Source organism: Pinus tabuliformis, chromosome 9 (genome assembly GCF_031772625.1).
Source record: "Pinus tabuliformis cultivar Carrire ecotype Pingquan chromosome 9, CPIR1, whole genome shotgun sequence".
Lineage (NCBI taxonomy): Eukaryota > Viridiplantae > Streptophyta > Pinopsida > Pinales > Pinaceae > Pinus > Pinus tabuliformis.
In genome coordinates this window covers 932,129,587-932,148,416 of record NC_142307.1, presented here as the reverse complement: position 1 = coordinate 932,148,416, position 18,830 = coordinate 932,129,587, and the positions used below count along the sequence as shown (strand labels likewise).

The window sequence follows — 18,830 nt, the reverse complement described above, 5'->3', positions numbered from 1 at the left end:
GCGAGGCAGAGGAAACTACAGCGACCGAGAAGGAAGCCAAAGAGCCAACAAAAAGAGGAAACCGATGGTCAGAGGCATCAGGAAGATACAAAAACAAAGAACAAGCAAAGTTGATGGTTGTTGAAAAAGCTGGAGGAAACAGAGGCAGTTGTAGGGTCTAGCAGCACAGAAAAGGGCCGAAGGACCAACAGGACAGGAGGCATTCGAAGGGTGAGCTTCTCTACTAATCGTGTTACCTTGTGAAAGAATTAATCAAGTACACAATGCAATCTGAAGAATAATTCTGTGATGTAATAAATAAAGTTTTATCTAACATTGTTTGAAGGAAGAAGTAGCCAGTAGAAAAGCAGTCATGCTGAAGCATTTACTGTGACAGTAAGAACAGATGCTTGAACAAAAAGTTGGTTCTTATGCAGAGCTTAGTGCAGCTAATAGTAGACTCACTAAAGCTGTGTGGAGACATTATCAGAGGTCATGAAGGCTATTGGAGACTCTGTGTGGACAGTATGAAGAGTTGTAAAGACTTCTTCATAAGAAGACTGGTTGTCATTGATGTTGTAGCATGGAGACTACAATGAAGCTGTAAACAGACAGAACTCAGTAAAGAAGAGTTCTGAGAGCAAAACATTACTATCAAACATGCCTTGACAAGATTGGGTCAGAACCCTTGGGGTTGGTGCCTCAGAAGTAAGAAGGATTGGAGTCCTTGGGGTTGATGCCTCAGAAGTAGGAAGGATTGGTGTCCTTGGGACTGGTGTCTCAGGAACTGAAAGGATTGGAGTCCTTGGGAGTTGGTGCTCCTATGTCCAAGATTTTTGTCTTGACAAAAATAGAATTGGTGCTCTGGAGGTTGGAGCCTCACAAAAGTCCAAGTTGGTGCTTGGCAACTGATTGCAACCATTTATATATTGTATCTATTTTACTGCAAAGATTATATTAATAAAATCATTTATTCTTGTTGTTCATCTTGTGTTCTGAATATAAATGTTTTTAATTGGTAAAACAATAGTTGAAAAAGAAACACTGATTCACCCCCCCTCTCAGTATTTCCAACAGGGCTTCCTTGGATTTCAGTCGATCATGCCAAAATTTCCTTCAAATTAGGGGTTCAACTATATACTTGTAATAATCTTTTGTTACATGTATTCTTTTTTTTCAGAAAAAATGTCTTATATATACAGAAAATATTTGCATTAGTAAAACAAAAGGCAAAGAGTATATACAATGGATCTTACATCATCTTCCTTGACGCTACTAAAGCAGAAATAAAATCAGAATATGCTACTGCAGCAAGAGACTTGGCATCCTTAACAAGAAAAAGAAACTTTAACTAAGAACAGCTTACATGCCGCATCCCTCCACATGGTATACAAAGAAAACAAAGAACTAACCTCATTATCAAAAACAGACCTACACCTGCTACTCCAAATGCTATATATAGCAGAGATCCTCAAACAATGTCAAATATGAATGAAAGAGAAGCAAACCAAATAACTGCAATCACCAAGTAGAACTGCCTTCCAGTGAACCCTTGCCTAGAGAAGAACTGACTATCAATCCTGAATGTACTTCCAACCACTATTTGCAAAGTGACAGTAATTACTCGTATTCTTTCAATCCTAATATCGACAACACGATCAAACTATGTCCTAAAGGTTCCAAGTTGTGAAATGGTAATACAAAAAGCTCACCTTATCTTTATACTAACAAGAAAATATGTGCCCATCTTCACAAAAGATCCAAATCAACCGACCTAAAAAAACCTTTTCAAACTAATCTATCCCATGAGACTTGAAACTCTCTGTTGAAATTTCATTTGCATTTATGTAGTAAAATAAAGAGACGGACCAGTGAAGCATCATGTAAGTTCCTCCTGAAGGTTGAAGTGATAGAGGCAGAATATATTAACATGATATAAATTATTTTTGTTGGCTTTGTTCTTGTAATCTTTCAATTTTGATTGACAGTATACTAAGAAAACAAAACAAGGAAGAAGAGAAAACGCAACAGAAAGATGCATAGGATCCATCCATAAGAAAGAATATCACTTAAGTCAAATAGAGAACAGTTTAACGCAAAGATTAAGTTTCCATTTTAGCAATCTTAATGCTTTGTCTAAATACACTACAACCACTCCAAATAGCATAAACCAACAGCTTTGTTAAAAAGGGACCAAATTCATCTTGTAAATACCTTTAGATATTATCAAAGCAAGAAAACAATAGTTCAATTTTGAATTTAATCCACAAGCAATTAACAAGGAAAAGATATACCAAAGAAAGAACCTTACTTTCATAGCTACTCCACCGCTTGATGCCCCTGAAGCTATATTCCCTAATGCATCTACACAGATGGCACCCACTGTGTCTATGATGTGATCTTCCTCATGCATTTCGGCAAAATGAGTACATCCATTTTCAATCTTTGAGCCATCATCATCCAATTGACATTCTATCCATGAAAATTCCCAATCAATAAGCAGAATGTCATCATCTTAAAATATACACTAAAGAACAAGATACGCAATAAAGTTACTTTTGGAACAAATTTATTTAAAGAATCAAATACAAGACGGCCCACTAGACCAACGCAAATTACCTGAAGTAGCATTTCATGAGTTGCATCATCTATCATACAACCCATTAAGATTATAGGATATATTTTCTACAAATGTAACATTCAGTTCACTTCTCTATGTAAAAATTATAATCAGGTTTCTGAAGCTCTACACAAAAATTTGAGTATTGATCGATTATAAGTGGAGGACAACTTACATCCAAAACGACATTTTTTGAAGCTCAATGAATGTTATTTGCGAATAAAAAACTCCAATCAACTTACCTCTGGCCTGTTTTTTAACCTTCTATAAAAAAATTCGAGAGAATCAATTACAACACATGCCCACAAGTTGTTTCTATAGCTATGACTACGAATGAAACTTCAAATTACTTTTGCAGCCACAGTTGACTAGAATAAATATATCGATCCAACCGTCCATGGTTTGGACTCTGGGGAATGAAATTGGGACAATAAAACATTTGACATTCCTACAAGTATTCTATAGTATAACAACAACTTAGTTATAATTCAATATTTTTCTACTTAGAATATCCTCCAACATGGATGAGACTCAGTGCTAGCTTTTAGAGATGAGATAAAATGAAATTCTATTATATTATATTAATGTCCATTAATGACTAAAGAGGCCAACGAGTCTCAAATTACAAGTAATAATACCAGGATAAAGAGTGCATAGAGATTATCTTCCATAAGGAACAAAAGCAAATGGCATAGTAACAAACAAAAATGAAAGTGAGGTTAAATCTAGAATGGGTGAACCCAAGACAATGCAATAAAGTATATCCCTAAAGAGGAAGACAAGAAGAGATAACATTGCTGCAAGGGAAAGAGCAAATCTTTAGTCAAGGCTGGAATGCTAAATGCTGAAACAAAGTAGTCTTCAATAAATCTTTGAACCAAAGAGGGAACCTATATTCCCATCAACCATTGTGAAGTCACAAACAATAGTTTTCATGATCTCATTTGGGAAGCAGCTAGAATTAAGAAGAACCAACTAGGCTAATGGGAAGCTATCTAGATCTCCCAAAGAGGTTCTCATGAAATTCGAGGTCGACAGAATCATAGAGTACGAGAGAATAATAAGAGAAAATATGGAGATGAGCTCCTATCCATAATAATCTGTTAGGCATGGATTGAAGCAACAACCCCTATGTTCCAAGTACTAGAACTAGTATGGCAAGCCCAATCTTGGGAATTCGAGCAAGGGAATGATGTCAAACCAATATGCAGATTTCCATGTGAATATCTCCAATATCCACATCACGCTTGATGCACCCACTAGCCAATATGGGATGAAAGAAGAATGAGATCAATCTCGTATATCTAAAGGAGCAAAGCAAGGCCTGTCATTTAAGGTAAGCACCCTTGGATATTAACAATCCAATACTAAAATCTAATATAAGTCATGTTGTCACCCAAACTATACAAGCAAGATGCGACAATGCTCAGGACGGGGGTTGTCACTCGAATCCCCACCCTCTCCGTTCTAGTTGTCTCCCTACATCAAACTATGGGGGCAGTCCCTATGAAATGCGAAGATGGGAGACTTGTTGGCAACCAACAAGTCCAGGAGACACAATTGAATGGGTTAGAGACCTGGTTGAATTAGCAAGTTAAATGATTTGATTAGATTATTATGGAAGACCATTGCCTTTGAAATGGAGTCAACTACTCGCTTAAGACAGATTATTTACCAAGCCACCAGATGAATAGTTGTTGCCTAAGGATGCTTCACGATCCTAAATGAGATGCAAATCTTATGACCTAGGTGAGATGCAAGATCTTGGTTTATTTTAAGTTACATGCCTATCTAAGTGTGTCCTTCCTCTTAATTATTTTGAAGCTAGTACCTAGAGTAAGTTGTGAGAGAGAAACAAAGGGGAAGAAAGTTGAGGCTTGGTTAACGCTACCTCCTCTGGGGTTCTAACCACCCGATGCTAAGAGCGTTGCAGAGACTGTGGCTCTAACAACTCCAAGGTCACCATGTTAACCACTAAAGAGTTTCTAGACTCCTCAAGCTAGATGAGGAAGGTGGGCCTGTGTCTTTATCGACCAAGCTGATGCTTGGAAGTTAATTAATTAGTGCAAGAGACTAGTCCTTATATGCAAATGCAAGATATGATTGAGGTGAGATTACTTAATGCTCTTAAGTACTTAATTACAACAATCTTCAATGAACAATGAAGTACTTAGTAACTTACACAACAGATGAATGACAATCTCAACCACAAGAAGAAGTGCTCAAACTTAACGGTGCCAGAAAATGTGGCTAATAGACAATTGCACAAGTGATAAACAATACAAGATCAATGCTCATTAAGACAATTAGAAATCTTCAAGAATTTAATCAATGAATCACCAATGTGCCAATTAGATACACAACAGACAAATTGAAATAGCATCCAATTTAACAATGAACAATGTATCCAATTATCCAATAAATATCAATGAGAAGCAAGTTCACAATGTGACTTAGAGCAATTAGTCAAACTTACTAGACACTTATCAATTCGATTAGAGTACTTATGTGTGTGAATGCAAGAGTGCAAATAGATGCCAATCGTGCAGAATGTTGAAAAGTGTAACTAGGTTCGGTCTTCATAATGACGTGTAATTGTGATTTTATGTAATTGATGTAAAGAAGAAAATAAAATTGTTTTTGTAATACTTGAGTCATGGGTTTCATGCTCAAGGAATTTTATAGTAGAGGCTCCCATTGTGAGCCTTTAGGGTTGGTCGTCATGTCATAAAGTCTATTGAGTTAATGTCAAAGTTTGAAGACCCATTTGGGCATGTAATTCATTGTAAAAGAAATTTTGTTAACCCTCCAAGACCTTGTAACAAGCCCTCCTTGAAGTTGCCCTACAAAAAGAGAATAAAGTGATTCCAGAAGGGCATGTCGACTTAGGCACAAGGTAAAGTCAGCTTCTTTTGATGGATAGACCACTATATATAGGGTAGCTCGACCCCACCTTGAAGAGCATTCGGTCAACCATCGAAGACAAGAAAGGAAGTGCGAAAATCACAATAAGAATAGCCTCTTATCCAGCGAGAAGAAAGAGAATGAGAGCGAAGGAATTTGGGACTGTCTTTGGGTCAATTCATCACATGTGTAGCAGAAACTAGGGTTTCTACAGTATGGTTACAACAACCCTTGCAAAAGCCAAGTAAAGGATCTTCACATCATCATTTTTGCTATCCGAAATATCAAGAAGAAGCCCTCAAGCCAAGCGAAGGAGTAGCACATCACGAAAGTCCATAATTCAGCTCACATGTGTGATTTTGCAGAGATTTCAGGTAGCCGAGAATTGTTGATCTGTGGAGGAAGGCTGAAACTTCAAAGAAGCTGAGATTTGTTGTAAGGCAGGTTGACTTGTGTTGACTTGGGCAAGTAGAAGCAATGAAGAAGGATCTTGTGACTTGGTCATGGAGAGGTTGTTGTGTCAAGTGTCTTAGTCTTGGCATTCATCAATTTGAAGTCTTTATAAGAAGAAGAATTTGTTTTGGGTTTTCCTCTCAAGTTGGAGAGGTTTTGGCCATGGCTGATCGCCTACATTCTGTGTCTCTTATCTATATATTGTTTATGTCATGGTAATTTTTTGAAGAAGAAGAACACTATAATAATCTAAGCAAAGAGAAGATCCTAATCTAAAGAAGTAAAAAGCACTCACAAGCAGTTATCATCAAAGAGAAATCTCATAATCCTAATCCCCAGATTTCTCAACATGGTATCAGAGCTAAGGTGACAAATCAATTAAAGGGCTTCTCATCAAGGGACACACAAGCACTCAAGGATCAAATCTCGAAGGACATCAAAGAAAAGTCAAAATTTACAAAGAAGTGTAAAAAAAAAACCCTAGATCGAAGAAGAAGTCTACACCAGAAGAAGTCTTGGGTTCCTCAAAAGACCACAAAGACCCTACTCAAGTTGAGGAGACCTACAAATCAAAGTATCTTGAAGACTACTCATCCAAGAGAAGCAAGATCAAGGACGTTGTCATCATCTTCAAAGGCAATCTCCCTTTCGTTGAAGCAAGGTCCTTACCATTGAAGAAGAGCATCCAAGAAGCATCAAGACATCATCAAGAAGTCATCACTGATCATCATCAACAAGGACATCACCATCAAAGGATCTAAAGTGATCTCCCTCTTTGTGGAGTGTAGGATCATTCTTGAAGAGAACTATTTTCATCAAGAAGAAGTTCTTTATTATCTATATCATCATCAAATTCAAGGAGGCAGCAAGTGGAAGAAGCATCTTCACAAGTAAGTATATTTATGTCTACATTTGAATCTATCAAAATGTCTTTTTGCAAGGAAAGCAACAAATTGGTTGGGGCTTCAAACTTTCTTGCATGGAAGAAGAGGACAAATCTGAATCTCATTAAAAATGAGGTCATGGAACATGTCAAAGGCTCAATCACCAAACCATCAAAAGAAGATGCTCAAGCACTTGAAAAGTTTATGAAAGGGGAAGTAAGGACTCAAAGAATTCTCATACAATCCATCAAGGATCCCCTCATCCCATATGTATCTAAACTCGAAACTTCAAAAGAAATATATGACAAACTGGTAGAGTTGTTTTCCGTAAGCACTGTAGGAGAAGTTATCTCATTAAGGCAAGAACTCTACAAGCTAAGGATATCAAAAGAAGAAGGAATAGCCTCATATTTTATGAGGATATCTGAAATAAGGGATCAACTTCAAGATCTGGGAGAAATAATGTGTAACAAAGAGATGACCACCGTAGTACTAAATGCACTACCAAAGGAGTGGGCCCTGGGGTAACTTTACTTCAAGCATTTATGGAGAGAAAGAAGCTTCTCCATTCTGGGATTTATGGTCACTATGCAAGATTGAAGAAACCAGGCTAAAGGCAAAAACTAACATAGGATCAAATGAGCAAAATCAAGCATATGCTATGATGGCAAAGAAAAAAGGAAAATTTGGGAAATTTGGTCCTCAGAAAAAGAAGAAGAACATGTGTAAGATTCAATGCTATGGATGTCAAGAATATGGACATTACAAGATAGATTGACCTAAGCTCACGAAGGACAATAACAAAAGAGGTATAGAAGAAGCTGATATTACCAAAGAAGTGGAGGAAGATGAAAAGAAGAAATTCCAGGAGGAAGTAAAATATCTCTACTATGATTGAGATAATCTTCCTCACCTAGTTCTTTTCAAGTTTTTGTTTCAAGTTTTCTGTTGTAAGATATGACTATCATGAGTCACTAAGAAAGAATAAGAGGATGCATCATGGCATCATAGAATCATTAAAAGAAAGACTTCGTGACATCATCATAGAGAAGGATGACAGATAGCTGAAATAGAAGTCTATGGCAGTCACCTATGGAAGGATGTAGCTCTTGGTAACCTCATTAGAAGCATAAGTGGTACTTATGGAAAAAGAAAAAGTCATCTAGTACAAATCTCATCATACATCAGTTAAAAGGAAACATCTGCTGGATGAGGGTACTCAAGATCCTCTGTTGGAATCTTCATCAGAAAGTTCACCAATCAAAAGGAAAGAAGTGTTTCATCAAGAATTCCAACTTGTAGGAATTCATGGAAGGATGGTATGATCTCAAAAGAAGTAAAGCAGATGAAGTAATTGAAGATCTTTCAATCAAGGAAGTTGTTGAAGGAAGTGTAGATGACCTAAAGGAAAATGAGGTACGTATGCTTGTATTTGATAATGTAGAGTCATGTCATATGGTTGCAAGTAACATGGGTAAATGCTCTATCTCAAGAGCATGATCAAAAGAAATGATCTCCTCCTTTGAAAGGATGCAGGAAGGCATGGGTCACACATCGACTAGATGAAATCAACATAATATGTCCTCATATGAAATATGAGGTGGTTGACAAAAATTGGAGGAACTCTGATTGGAAGTTCCTGGAAAGGAAATGTGTGAAGAAAGAAAGGAAGAGATCATGAAATATGCAACTATGGAAGAGGCAATCAACATCTAAGGACTAAAAGATTTGACTATGATATCTCCATGAAAGATATGAAGACCCTAATGAAGTCTAAAAAAGAAAGAGACCCTTGACAGTATATATCTTTTGGAGATGTGTCAATATGTATGTCGGATGTTGATGCAAACAGAAAGATGTCATGATGAAAGACCATCACAAAGGTGATTTTGATTTAATGTACATTTCCTATTTTTTGAATCATATCTGGATGGGCTTATGCAAGGCTGCTAAGGGAAGAACTGTGGAAGTCTTCTACAACTGACAATCATGTGGCGGGATGAAAGATCCTTAGGGAAACATCATATGAAAAAGGTAGCATGGTATAAAGGAAGGCCAAAGCAAACATGCTTTCCATACTTACTTATGTAGGAAGGAGTACCTACATCCTTGTCCTTTGGCTTTATGACGTACAATTCTTAATGTGTTTTTATATTGTTTAATAACCAAATGCCTTTTGCATTTTTCGAAAAAAACAAGCATCACTAGAAATAGCACACACTGTGGTAGTAGGTCACGTGTGACAGAGAGTTGCAAGTTTTCATAATAAAAGGATAGCGCAAAGATCTGAAGTAGGGACACACTTAATATATTTAAGATACTAAATAAACGCATAGGAGGGAGTTGATAGATAAAAAGAAAGCTCGTCAAGGGAATTTTAAAACAAGATTAGTAAGATGGAGCTAAAACTATAGTAAACTGAAGGCACCTTGGCACAAGATTGAGAAGAAAAAGATAGAAGCCATAAATATGTTGAGATCTAATGCTTGTCTATCCAATAGAGTGGTGAGATCCTATGCAACATTAGCTCCATTAGCACTGAAGACACCATCTTCTTAAGAATCATTAGGGGGTATCCTATTGAGTTGTTGTCCTTTTTAACTGGATTGTTTTCTTTTGCAAATGCTTCCTCCCATGATCACCTGACCACTTTCAACCTTACGTAACCATCAACATGATTAATGCCATTATCAATGTTATCTCTAGCATCTACAACTGCCAAGCCTATGAAAACACTATTTTTGTTATACATATTACCATTGCTACTAATGAGTTTACTCTTGTTCCTACTTCATTTGTTAATTATGGACCCTTGTCTATGTACTACTTTATTTTAGAAAAGGAGAAACATGTGTTAAGCACAAAAATTTTAATTAATTATTGTTAAAGTTCATTTATAAACAAAAAGGGATTGAGTCATCATGTGTTAAGCAAGGTCTTTCAAGTGTTTGTATAATTAAGAGATTCAAAAATGTTGAGACAGTTTTCTTGACAATGTGCTTTCCTAACTTCCAAACCATTAGTCAATTGATCAATTAGTAAATATATAGGCACATGAGTAACACGCAAAGGAATTTTATTCCATGTGTACCTAAACTAGGGTATTTGGTCCCTTCATTGGGTCTATTAAGATATGATGTTTCACACATATGATAATGGTAATTGTTGTCGCAAAATATAGCAAGTCTTGTAGAGGGGTACCTTACAATACAGGAACTAGACCAAGTGACCACAATAAGGTAGCATCCCACTATCACTATAGCTACTACCCCCTGCTCTTTATGGATATTCACCAATGGGAGGAGTCCCAGTATATAGGTCACCTAAGAGATAATCTATGCTTAGAGGTATAAGGTAACTTAATGGCTTCTAAGGAAGGACTCAACTTAAGGACAAAGCTCAAGCAATGGAAAAGAGGCAATGTACTTCCCTTAAACAAGCCAAAAATGGGGCATGTTAGACATAGGGTTTAAGCAATGGCATGGAAAAAGGAATGTCCCAAGGTCAAGGGGTAAAGAAAAGGTTTCCAATAATAAGAAATAGAAAGGCAAAGGCTTATGAAACCTTCAGCAAGATCTCAAGTTGAAGCTTTAACCAAGCTAGGGTTTTATCCTAAGGCAAATAACTAGGGAAAAAGAAATTATGGATGAAAATGGAAAGAATGGCCACCAAGGCAAATGATTTTGAGGCAACCACTACAACCCTTTGATATTGAGACCTTCCAAGACCAAAAACTCTTCTTCCTAGCTAACTCGCACTAAGTCCTAGTTGGGTCACTTGGCCTTAAGAGCGCCGAATTAGAGAAGGGAGAGAAGCGATTTCAATATATGGATAAAATATGACTTGATCATGAACTGGACAAGGTTGGTGCCTCGTCCTTGGGTGGATGAAGTCTATGGATCCTTAAGATAAGTTATAACTTGCAAAGGAGTAAGGATCTTTGATGCCCTAGCACAAACCCTAACTATTGCCTTTGTGAGGGATCAAGGTCACTTGGGAGAGCTATAACCAAGATTCACCAAGGGGATTGTCGTTCACATATCATACATGAGTAATGTGTATTGTTGACCATATAAATGTCAACAGTTCCAGAAGACAGAGTATAGAAGTGTGGTCAAAAATTTTTTAGTAACCATCATCATTATAATCCCAAATCCTACAAATTATCATAAGAATGCTTCTAGTATAACTATTAATCCATGTAACAACACCTAGATAAGCCTATGATTCTTCACAAATGGTTTCAGCCTAGGGAGTTTTTTAACCTCTCCAAATTATCTATGTTTGTAAACATGAATAATTGGCAGAGTTTTTCTCCCAGATATACCTCAAAGCTAGGGTGGAATTCAGTGACAAGGTCTTAGGTGAATCCTAGTATTATCGAGCCTATGTATTTTTATCATACTAGATCATGTGTCTTGAGTCGTAGAATTTGGTTGAGTCTTAAGAGATCTTTGTCAATTGAAAAATTCCCCTTCTAAGGGTTGAATTATAAACAAAAGCTAACTCACCTTGAAGGTCGAACAGATGAGATAAATATGGAGTGAATTTGTTACCCTAGCCACAGAGAAATTGAACCTTAAAATTCCTTAGAAATCTCAAAATTTCATAGAGAGAGATGTTGAAAAGTGTAACTAGGTTCAGTCTTCCCAATGACATGTAATTATGATTTTATGTAATGAGATGTAAATAAGAAAAATGAAATTATTATATTGACTTGCTTCATGGGTTTCATGAGCAAGGGATTTTGTTTTTGAGTCAAGACTCCCATTGAGAGTCTTTAGGGTTTATTCATCTAGTCATAAAAGAGTCATTGTCAAGTAAATGAAGCCATGTTACACTTTGTAAAAGGTTAATATTGTCTATGTAAAGTATCCTCCAAGAACATATCACCAAACCTCTTCAAGTCGGCCTACAAATGATAAAGAAGTTGCTAGATCAATTCGGCCTACAAACGATAGAGAAGCTACTAGAACAAGTCGGCCTACCTCCAATAGAAATGTCGGCCTAAAAGACATGTGATGAGGTGTATATATACACACACTCATCCTCCATTTGAAGATAAGAAAACTCGACTTGCAAGAAGTGCGAAAAAGAGAAGAAATAGAAGACCAAAGAAGAAGAAGAACAGAAGTGCAAAGAAAGGAGAAAGAGGATTCTTCTAGGAAATGCAAAGTTAGGTTTTCTTCTAGATCAGCGAAAAGGGACTATATTTAGGGTCAGGGAAGTTTCTTCTGGGCCACTTAAAAGTGACTTTTTTCTGGGGCAGCGAAGTTTCTTCTAGGGCAGCAAGAAAAAGACTCTTATGGGTGATCGAAGTAGAGACCGAATTTCTCTAGAGAAGACCTAGAGACTGAGATTCTCTAGGGAAGTTGTGAAGGTACAGCAAAAAGGATAGAAACCGAGTTTTTCTAGAAGTCGAAAAGGAGTAGTTCTAGATCAAGAAGAAAGGTAAAGGAAGGAAGAGGCAGAGCATCAAGGTTGGTGACAAGGTTCTTGAGAGGATACTAAAGTCAAGGATCTATGTCATGGTCTTGGTACTTATCAATTGAAGATCTAGAAGAAGAATTTTGATCAAGTTTTCCTCTCAAGAGGTGAGAGGTTTTGGCCCTGGATGGAGAAGCCTACATACTGTGTCACTTGTCTTTTATTATGCATTTTGGTAATTGTCTTGATGAAAGAACACATTAATAAGCTAACGAAGAAAAAGACTATAAGATAAGAAGTAAAAGTGCATCACAAGCAATTATCAAGCAGAGAAATTGTTAACTTTGAATGCCCTAGATTTCTCAACATGGTATCAGAGGTTAGGTGTTGAAGACAAGAAGGGGCAAACAAAAGCAAGCTAACACTCAAGAATCAATCTTCAAAGAAGGAATCAAAGCAAGTTGAAGGTTATCAAACCCTAGATCAAAGAAGGAAGCACGAAGAGAGATAGAAACCCTAGAAGCACTTCAGATATCATCACATCATCGAAGGACTTTAAAGATGAAGATCACATCATCTTGAAGAAAGTCGAAACCTTAGAAGCAACTTTGATCTACACTACAAGAGAAATCGAAGTATATTGAAAGCGAGAAGGCATTGTCATCATGTTCACGGTTATAAAGCAAGCAAGGATCTTCTCCTTGTCCTTGAAGAAGTTCATCCCAAGAAGCAGCAAACCATCAAAAGGAGCAACCTTCTCTATTGAAGAAAGGATTTTTCATTTGGAAGAAGATCATCCAAGAGGAAGCACTAATAGATCTTCAACCATCATCAAAGTGATCAAGGTGAAGATTTCAAAGTAAGTATCTTTCATTCTTTAATCAATTTGGTAAAAGGTATTCGTGTTTGCAAGGAGATCTATAAGTTGGATGGGTCATTGAAAGTCCTTGCATGGAAAAGAAGGATAAATATAGTCCTCGAAGAAAGTGAAGTCATGAACATATCAATGGGTAAGTCTCCTCTAAATTCATGGAAAGGGATTCTTATTAAAGGTCCCATCATATAGCAATATTGGAGATATCAAATAGATGTATATGATAAACTCGTAAGGAAACTCTTTGAAGATGCGGTAAAGAAGGTCACATGACTTAGATCTGATCTACACAAAAATTAAAGGTATCAAAGGATGAAGGATATCTTCATAACATCTCAACTACGAGATCTGGGAGAGATAAGAAGATAATCATCATTGATCTATAATGCACTCGCTGATGGACAAGGTAACAAATATCCATGAGTATAAGAAAGTTACCTCATTCAACAACTTGTGACTTCTATGCAAGATAGAAGAAGACAAGTTGAGGGCAAAAGTGTTGAAGTATCTATGAAAGGATTCAGACACTTTGTCGAAAGGAAAGAAAAACATAGTTAAGATTCATTGCTAAGAACATTATAGGAAAGATTGTCCTTAGCTTAAGAAGGACAATAACAAGAAGGATAGAGAAGAAGTCCATTTCACCAAAGAAGTGGAGGAAGTTGAAAGTAGGAAGTCCAAGGAAGTGAAGCATTAGAAACAAGAGCTCGTGACATCACCATAGGGAAACATGAATGACCGCTGGAGCAAAATCTATGGTAGTCCACTTTGAAAGATATAGCTTTGGTGACCTCATTGAAAGATCAAAGGAAGAACTCATCCAAGACAAGACTCATTATACATCAATTTAAAAGGGAAACATTTGGCGAATAAGGATACACGATCTGGAATCCTCATTGGAGGATTCATCAATCAAAAAAGGAAGCAAGTGTTTCATAGGGAACTCCAACTTGTGGAGTTCATGGGATGATGGTATGATGACATGAGAGATGAAGCAGATCAAGGGGGTTGAAGATCTTTTCAATCAAGGAAGTTTTTGAAAATAGTCGAGATGACCTAAAGAGAAATAAGGTATGTATGCTTGTATTTAATATTATAAAGTCATGTCGTATGGTTGCAGGTAGCAAGGATCACTACTTCTATTTTGAGAAGCATGATCAAAGGAAAGGAATCTCCTCCTATGAAAGAATGTCGGAAGGCATGAGTCACACTAGATGAAATCAACATAGTATGTCCTCATATGAAGTATGAGATGGTTGACTACGATTGAGGAACTCTGATTGGAAGCCCCTGGGAATAAAGTGTGTGAAAATATAGGAAGAGATCGTGATAATCTGCAATGAAGGTAGAAGGCATTCAACATTCGAAGTCCAAGAAGATTTCACTAGAAGATCTCCCGAAAGGATGTGAAGACTCTGATGGAAGTCGAAAAAAGATAGAGACCCTTGACATTGAACATTTGTGGGACGTGTCAATTTGCATGCAGGATGTTGATACATACAAGAAGATGTCATGATGAAAGATAATCACAAAGGTAATTATAATTTGAAATGATTGATTATGTTTGAACTAATATCTGGTTGGGCTTATGTAGAACTGTCAAAGAGAAGATCTGTGAATGACTTCCAAGCAAACCATATAGAAGGATGTAATGTCCTTCCGGAAATATGGCATGAAAACAGAATGACATAAAGCAAAGCCAGATGGAAAATCTGATAGATCACTTTCTGATGAGTTGAGGACATGACTGACTCATGAACAAAAGTGATGAATGATCTATGCCCTATATATAGAAGTTCCCAAAGGATGAAGACTCCTTATCGTAGAAGAAATTCATGACATCGAAGAAAGGAGCTCTTCATGCAGCTGATTGTTTTAGGATCTCCACATGAAGAGCTACTATAGGTCCCTGGTTAAGAGGGAGCCTGAGAAGAAGTTTCTTACTTGGAAGAAACTCAGAAATTTCTAAGTCGGAAGCTTAGGTACATTCCTTTGTGATAGGAATGAGTACATTCCTTTAATGGAATAAAACTTCCTGGTATGAAAAGGAGCGATACACGCGTTGTTTTGATCTTCACTTGGGAAGATAGAATGGAGGATTGTGTAATCATTTGGCATCTGATGCTCTTCTGGGATGAGATAGGGCATCCCATGAAAGAGTAGTCATGTTGGACCGATATTCTTTTAGGACTGGGGAGTCCAAGAAAGGAATAGTCCTTATGGGCCATATCCTGAGAGAACCTGAGTGGGGTATATTCCTAGAGAGACAATGATGAGTATGTCTATAAATCATTGGTCTCGCCAGCATTGTGGTCTGATCTTGTGGAGAGATAGAACTATTAGTCAAGGCCTTGCTATATAACAATGCTAGTTGGTATGATGTTATACAAATGAGTTACAAATTCGAATTCTTCTTATGAGAGATTCTTCAGATTGAGAAAGTCCAAGGTACCATTATGAATACCTCCCTAGTTAAGAGGGAGTGTTGAAAAGTGTAACTAGGTTCAATCTTCATAATGACATGTAATTATGATTTTATGTAATGAGATGTAAATAAGAAAAATGAAATTATTATATTGACTTGCTTCATGGGTTTCATGAGCAAGGGATTTTGTTTTTGAGTCAAGACTCCCATTGAGAGTCTTTAGGGTTTATTCATCTAGTCATAAAAGAGTCATTGTCATGTAAATGAAGTCATGTTACACTTTGTAAAAGGTCAATATTGTCTATGTAAAGTATCCTCCAAGAACTTGTCACCAAACCTCTTCAAGTCAGCCTACAAATGATAGAGAAGCTGCTACAAGAAGTCGACCTAGCTCCAACAGACATGTCGGCCTAGAGGACATGTGATGAGGTGTATATATACACACACTCATCCTCCATTTGAAGATAAGAAAACTCGATTTGCAAGAAGTGCGAAGAAGAGAAGAAATAGAAGAGCAAAGAAGAAGAAGAATAGAAGTGCGAAGAAAGGAGAAAGAGGGTTCTTCTGGAAAATGCGAAGTTAGGGTTTCTTCTGGATCAGTGAAAAGGGACTATCTTTTGGGTCAGTGAAGTTTCTTCTAGGCCAGTGAAAAGTGACTTTCTTCTGGGGCAGCGAAGTTTCTTTTGGGGCAACAAGAAAAGGACTCTTCTGATTCATCGAAGTAGAGACCGAGTTTCTCTTGAGCAGACCTAGAGACTGAGTTTCTCTACAGAAGGCCTAGAGACCGAGATTCTCTAAGGAAGTTGTGAAGGTACAGTGAAAAGAATAGAGACTGAGTGTTTCTAGAAGGAGTCGAAAAGGAGCAGTTCTAGATCAAGAATAAAGGCAAAGGAAGGAAGAGGCAGAGCATCCAGGTTGGTGACAAGGTTCTTGAGAGGATACTAGAGTCAAGGATTTGTGTCATGGTCTTGGTACTTATCAATTGAAGATCTAGAAGAAGAATTTTGATCGGGCTTTCCTCTTAAGAGGTAAGAGGTTTTGGCCCTAGCTGGAGAAGCCTACATACTGTGTCACTTGTCTTTTATTATGCATTTTGGTAATTGTCTTGATGAAAGAACACATTAATAAGCTAACGAAGAAAAAGACTATAAGATGAGAAGTAAAAGTGCATCACAAGCAATTATCAAGCAAAGAAATTGTTAACTTTGAATGCCCTAGATTTCTCAACAAGAGAATTGTGATATTGTTGAAAATTTTGATGTGTTTTAGGAGGCTTTAAGGTCTCTTTTTATAGGATTTTGGAAGGATAAGTAAGGGCTTCTATTAGGTGAATGTTGGAGATGTTTAGGACTTTAAAAACATTTTCTTTAGTTTTATTAATTTTATTTAACTTAATACAAAACTTACCATTATTTCTAAGGAAAGCCCTTTTACCCTTTTTTAATGAAGGAATATAGATTTTTAAAGATGGATGACCCCTCTAAATATTGTGATACCTCTCCATAAGATAATTAACCCTTAAAACGTGTCAAGAAGCCAATCCTACTTAATTAGGATGCCTATAACAAATAGAAACATGCCAAGTCACCACCCCTTGGGGTTTTAGCCCAAAAAGTGGGATTTTTGTCTTCAAATTAAGTTTTTTCTCAAACCAAGAGGACTTATGTGGCGTTCCACATACCACCGTAAAGATCTCGACTAGGAGAATCCAATGATGTGGATCTCCAAGTCAAACTCAATGATTTAAACCTTCAAAAACCCTCGACAAAGTGGGGGTACATCCTCACTCCAGGGAACACCAAACCCTAGGACTTGGGTTTTCAACCATCCAACAGTGGAGTTGCCATTTTGATTGTAATCTGACAATTACTAGGAAGCGCTCATTAACCATTTGACATCAATGACTAGTGTTTTTAGTCAAAGTCAAACCTAGCCAACTCCATGGGTTGACATCAATGACAACACCATCAAACAAAATAATCCAATATTTACATTAATTATCCTTAGAAGCCCAACTTACTCATGCTACTTAACATCTAGCAAACGTAGAAACTAACATTAGTGCATCAAAGATCAAGGTTGCACTATTTGTTCCAAGTTATTCACCTTCAATATCTTACCTTTCTTCCCTTCTTGAGAACTAACATCACTAGAGCAAAGTCAACTAAATAACTATTAACTATGACTTACAGCTCAATAATTGCCTTGAACCTGTCTTACACTTGAATCCATCCTTCATATCAACATGGAAATGCCATTCATTGGGTTATATTTTTATTAGCTCTATTTTGAATTAAGCAAAGTCTTTCGATAGAAATCACATAAGAGAATTTTTTTGGCCGACACATTTCGAACCAACAAGTGTGGTTCATCACTTGTTGGTTCGAAATGCGTCGGCCAAAAAAATTCTCTTATGTGATTTCTACTAAAAGACTTTGCTTAATTCATTATGTATCACAGAAGCTTGAATACAAAAAATAGCTCTATTTTCTCATATTTGTACCAGGAAGCACACCATAAGCTTGAACCATTAAGTCCATTTCATGATTAATCCCTATCATTGATGGTGCATGCTGAGAATATAATAAAACTAGATGCAAATTAATCACAATGAATTTATATTCCTTAGACATGGTTTCACCCCTTCCCTTTCCTTTCCTGTCCCTACTTCTTATGTGGCTATCACCAAATCACCCTAAAAAGAAACAATCCGTAGATTAACTAGAACAAAGGAGATAGAAGAGACACAACACCAATAATGATCTCCACAAATCAATGCAATGGAAAAAAATATATATCTTGACCCATAAGACAAACTCAAAAATCAAATAAAATCATATAAAATAACATCAAGATTCCAAATAAATCCCATAAAGGATAAAATATTATGAATAGTGCTACAAGTACTAACATCATGATAAAGTTACAACCTCTAAACAACATAAATCTAAATATTCTATAAAGAGTCCAGAAGTTAAAACTTAAACAATTCTTCAAAAATGATACATTCGTGAAATAGTTACACTTATATAAATATGATTGATGATTTAATCTTTTGTTAATATTCCTTTATCTTCTTAATAACATTTATTTCATAAATTTTAATAAAACTTTATTATCATTACTTTTATATATAACTACTTACATTTTTACTCAATTATTTCTACCATCTCCATATTTCCCAGAATTTCCTCTAACATCTTTACGAGAGGGGCTATTCTTAATGGAAACACACCTTTCATAAAGTAATATTAAGCATGACTC

At 36.6% G+C, this 18,830-nt stretch overlaps 1 protein-coding gene across 1 annotated transcript in view; it reads right to left on the bottom strand.

The window, feature by feature from the left end:
* LOC149151816 (N-terminal nucleophile aminohydrolases (Ntn hydrolases) superfamily protein) overlaps positions 1 to 18,830 on the bottom strand; it is a 331,242-nt gene that overhangs the window by 125,114 nt on the left and 187,298 nt on the right. Inside the window, exon 7 of the mRNA XM_089440943.1 lies at positions 2,291 to 2,451. Coding sequence (XP_089297069.1) covers positions 2,291 to 2,451 — 161 coding nt within the window. The remainder of the gene's footprint in view (positions 1 to 2,290; positions 2,452 to 18,830) is intronic.